Raw genomic sequence first — 3,884 nt, 5'->3', positions numbered from 1 at the left:
GGCGACAGTGGGGTGGGGTGGGGAGGGGGGAGATAAAGAGGGAGGAGAGGCAGATGGAAGGATGGGGTGCGGGGAGGAGGGAGGAGTCTAAGAGCGGGAACAGAGATGGAAAGAGGGGGACAGGGAGACAGAGGAGGCCTTGCTCCATGACCAGACGTCAGACCTGGGTGAGGGTCTGATGGGGGGCCAGGGGGTACTGTCGCTGGAGCACAGGCGAGGCCTGGAGTCAGGAGGCCTGGGCTGGGCCCGGGTGGACCACCTCCCCGAGGAGTCTCAGAGCTTCCCCGTCCCCGGTCTTCTCCCAGGTGGCCGCCATGAGTGTGAGCCCGGCTCCCAGAAACTGCAGCACTGACCGCAGCGCCTCGACCCAGATTTTCACCAGCGTCTCTGTCTGCCTCACCCTGGGGCTGGGGGCCCTGCTGAACGGGCTGGCGCTCTGGGTCCTGGGCTGGCGCCTGCACAGGTGGACAGAGACGCGCATTTATATGGTCAACCTGGTGGCCGCAGACTGCCTTCTGCTGCTGAGCCTGCCGGGCGTCCTGCTGACACTGGGCCAGAGGGCCCCCGGTCCCGAGGAGACCCGGTGCCGCGTGCTCCAGGCCTTCTACTATGTCAACACCTACATGAGCATGGGCCTCCTGGCCGCCGTGGCCGCCGACCGCTACGTGGCAGTGTGCCTCCCGCTGCGTGCCAGGGCCTGGCGCTGCCCGCGGCAGGCGGCCGCCACCTGTGCCAGCCTCTGGGTGCTGGTCACCGGGGCCGTGGTCCTGCTGGCATCCTGGCTGCCCGAGGGAGAGAGTTTCTGCTTCGGGCGGGGCCAAACGCGCGGCCCCCGGCCCCTCATCTTCTCCTTGCTGCTCTTTGGCCTCCTTCTGCCCATCGTGAGCGTCTGCTCAGTGCGCGTGCTGCACGGCCTGCTGCGTGACTGGGCGCGAGCGCCGCCCCAAACCACCGCCGCCATCCGCAGGGCCACCTGCGTGGTGGCCGCCAACCTGGCCACGTTCCTGCTCTGCTTCCTCCCGCTGCACGTGGCCTTGCTGGCCAAGCTGGTGGCCCAATGGACGGGTGCGGACTGCCCCACCGTGCAGAGGGTGACCCTCTGCGTGCAGGTGGCTTCTCGGATCGCCAATGCCAATTGCTGCCTGGACGCCTTCGGGTACTACTTTGTGGCAAGCGAGTTCCAGGAGGAGGTGGCCAGTGTCCTCGCTTTGCCCTGGCCTTTCCGGGGGTGGAACCGGGGCAGTGCCCTGGGGCGGCCAGCTCAGGAGAGCCCACCAAGAGGGGGCTCAGAGCAGGCCCTACAAGCGCTGTCCTGCGCCCCCGCCTGATGCACACCCTGAAGCTTTCTTGAGTCCACCCCAAGCCTCCCCCTCTTGCCTGCTGCTCTTGCCAGGTGGGGGGTGGGAGGCTGGCTGAGTTTTCTGCCCTGTACTCGGTGGGTGGGTGGTCTGGGCTCCCCTTTGAGACATAACCCCCTGGACAGCTGGGCTCCAGAGAAGTGCCTTCCAGGCAGTCTATAGGGGGTAGGGTCCTAGCCACTCTTCACAGACCCTGCACCCATTCCCTGCCTGCCTTGGAAGATGCAGTGGGCTTGATCTATTTCAGGAACTGCCCTTGGAGAGGCCTAGCTGAGGGGGCCCTTCCTCACTCAGCCCCCTGCCCTCTGGATCCCACTCCCAGGGTGGCATCCCATTCCACACGGACTGTCCTGGGGAATGGATTCAATACCAGAGACAGAGTCTTTCAGCCTGAGCCACAGCCCTCAGATCCCAAGGATACTCAAGAGAAGCCCCCTGGGGAGCCCTCCAGTGGGGAAGGGGACGGGCCAGCCACAGCCAGGGACCGGGAGCCTTGTCCAGACTCCCTAGAGCCAAGGCACATGCTCCCTCTCTGCAGGAGTGGTCCTGTTCACTGACAAGAGTTCTCCAAAGCTGCTGCAGATGCTGGGGCTCAGCAGTGACTGGTCAGCGTAAATAGACAATTAGTGAGGAGAGCCTTAGACGTCTCGGTGACATAGGGAATTGCGACTCGGCTGCTCATGGCCAGATCTACGGTTTGAACCTGCCAGCTGCTCCGAAAGAGGGAAACGCAGCTTTCCTACAGTACAGATTCACAGCCTCAGGAAGCCAAAGGGGCAGTTCCGCCCTGCCCTGTAGGGTTGCTGAGAGTCAGCACTGACTTGGTGGCAGCAGATTTTGTTTGGGGGTTTTGTAGAGAATTATAATAATACCACTCCTTTTGCTTAAAAAGTAAAAGTCAAAACCCAGCCACAAGAAGCTATTGGTCTGTAGGCAGAAAACCCAGACCAGAAAGATCTCTCATCCAGCAGAGGAGACATCTGAGGCAGGAGAAGGTTAAGGAGGCGTATCGTAATATCCTGAAACAATTGAAGCAGATTATGACATTGATAAGCCTTTGGGGGCAGGGGGTGGGGGTGGGGGAATCCAGCAAAAAAAATCTATAAAACAAAAACGCCACATGTACTGCCATCAAGTTGATTCTGACTCTATTGCAGGGTTTCTGAGATTAAATCTTTGTGGGGGTAGATGCCTCCACTTTTCTTCTGTGGAGTGGCTGATGGCTTGAAATGTCCAACAATATGCTTAGCAGCCCCCAACCCCTTCAAGGCTCCTATCTCAAATGCTACTTTTGGTTTCATGGATTTTAACTGGGCCAGATGCTTCAGTTAAAAGACACAGAGGATCAGATTGTTGAGAGAGAGAATTCAACTCTACACTGCTACAAAAGAACACACAAGCATGGGGGTAGAATTGATCAGTGTAAAAGAACAATAACTACCACGAAATGTGACCCCGGGAAGTTGGAGAACTTGCCTCAGCAGAGCATGGCCTTTAAGATAGGCGACATCATAGTAGAGAGACACCTGTTTGTTTCAAATGCACAAAAAGTCACTTCCAGGGAAACACTTCAGTATTAAACTCACATGCGCCAAGTAACAAAGCTCAAAACACATACAGCCCACTGGAAAGGGAACTCCACAATCACGGGAAGCAGTCCAATACTGTTGTCTAAAGTCACGCAACAGGTAGGAGAGACATAAGCAGGGCACCAATTTAAACATGCTCATACAGCTCACGGTGCCCAACACCTGCGAGATTGTGCTGCTTCAAAGACACAGAAGAAAACATGCAGAGATTGGCTTGATGCTGTTTCATGAGACAGACCGCCACACATTTCAGGGCACCGAAATCAGAACATATTTTCTCAACACAACGAAACTGTGAACGAAACCTGTAACAAAGCTATTGCCCAGACATCACAAGTGTTTGTGAATTAAGAAATTCACTCCCAAAGATCCTGAGAGTTAGAGCAAGGGGCTGTCATGGAAGCTGCGGGCTATTTTGAACGGAGTGATTGTGCCAACATCCAGCCGTGTGGCCAGGAGCCAGAGCAGCACGACGACGGAGGAGAGCTGTCCCCACAAGTTTGGTATTTGAATAGAGAAGAGATGTGAATGGCATAGGGCATTAAAAACCCCACCCCCACTGCCAGAGAGGTGATTCAAACTCATAGCGACCCTGTATAGGGCTTCAGAGGGGTCGAGACCACTCCCCAACCTGCCTAGTGCTGAGTCATGTTGTAAATCCCAGTTTGCCCGGGAAGGGACCCTGGAGACAGGAGCGATGTTGTCACAGGAGGTAGACGTCTGGCCACCTGGCACATTGTGCTTTCCTTCCTGCTCACCTGTCTCTTGTGAGCCCCTTTTCTTTGAGGAATGTCTCCCATGACAAGCAGAGAAGGCTGGTCATGACCAGACCCGGCCACCCCCAAACTGAAGGAAGCTGGTGAGGCCCAGACGCGGCCTGTGGAAAACGCATCACCTCACAATGAGAGAACTCAGGTCGAGGAACCAGAGAGCCGTC

General features: G+C 57.0%; 1 protein-coding gene across 1 annotated transcript; it reads left to right on the top strand.

Moving 5' to 3' along the window:
* The first annotated feature begins 314 nt into the window (after positions 1 to 314).
* LOC142424782 (G-protein coupled receptor 35-like) lies at positions 315 to 1,328 on the top strand. The gene has a single exon (XM_075530118.1). The coding sequence runs from the start codon at positions 315 to 317 to the stop codon at positions 1,326 to 1,328; it is 1,014 nt and encodes a 337-aa protein (XP_075386233.1).
* Positions 1,329 to 3,884: the final 2,556 nt, after the last annotated feature.

The sequence above is a fragment of the Tenrec ecaudatus genome, chromosome 13, assembly GCF_050624435.1.
Source record: "Tenrec ecaudatus isolate mTenEca1 chromosome 13, mTenEca1.hap1, whole genome shotgun sequence".
NCBI classification, from domain to species: domain Eukaryota; kingdom Metazoa; phylum Chordata; class Mammalia; order Afrosoricida; family Tenrecidae; genus Tenrec; species Tenrec ecaudatus.
This window is presented reverse-complemented; position numbering and strand designations above follow the sequence as displayed.

What these genes read in the sequence shown, in the direction of transcription:
- LOC142424782 (XM_075530118.1), top strand. Translation starts at nt 315, where the DNA reads ATGAGTGTGAGCCCGGCTCCCAGAAACTGCAGCACTGACCGCAGCGCC.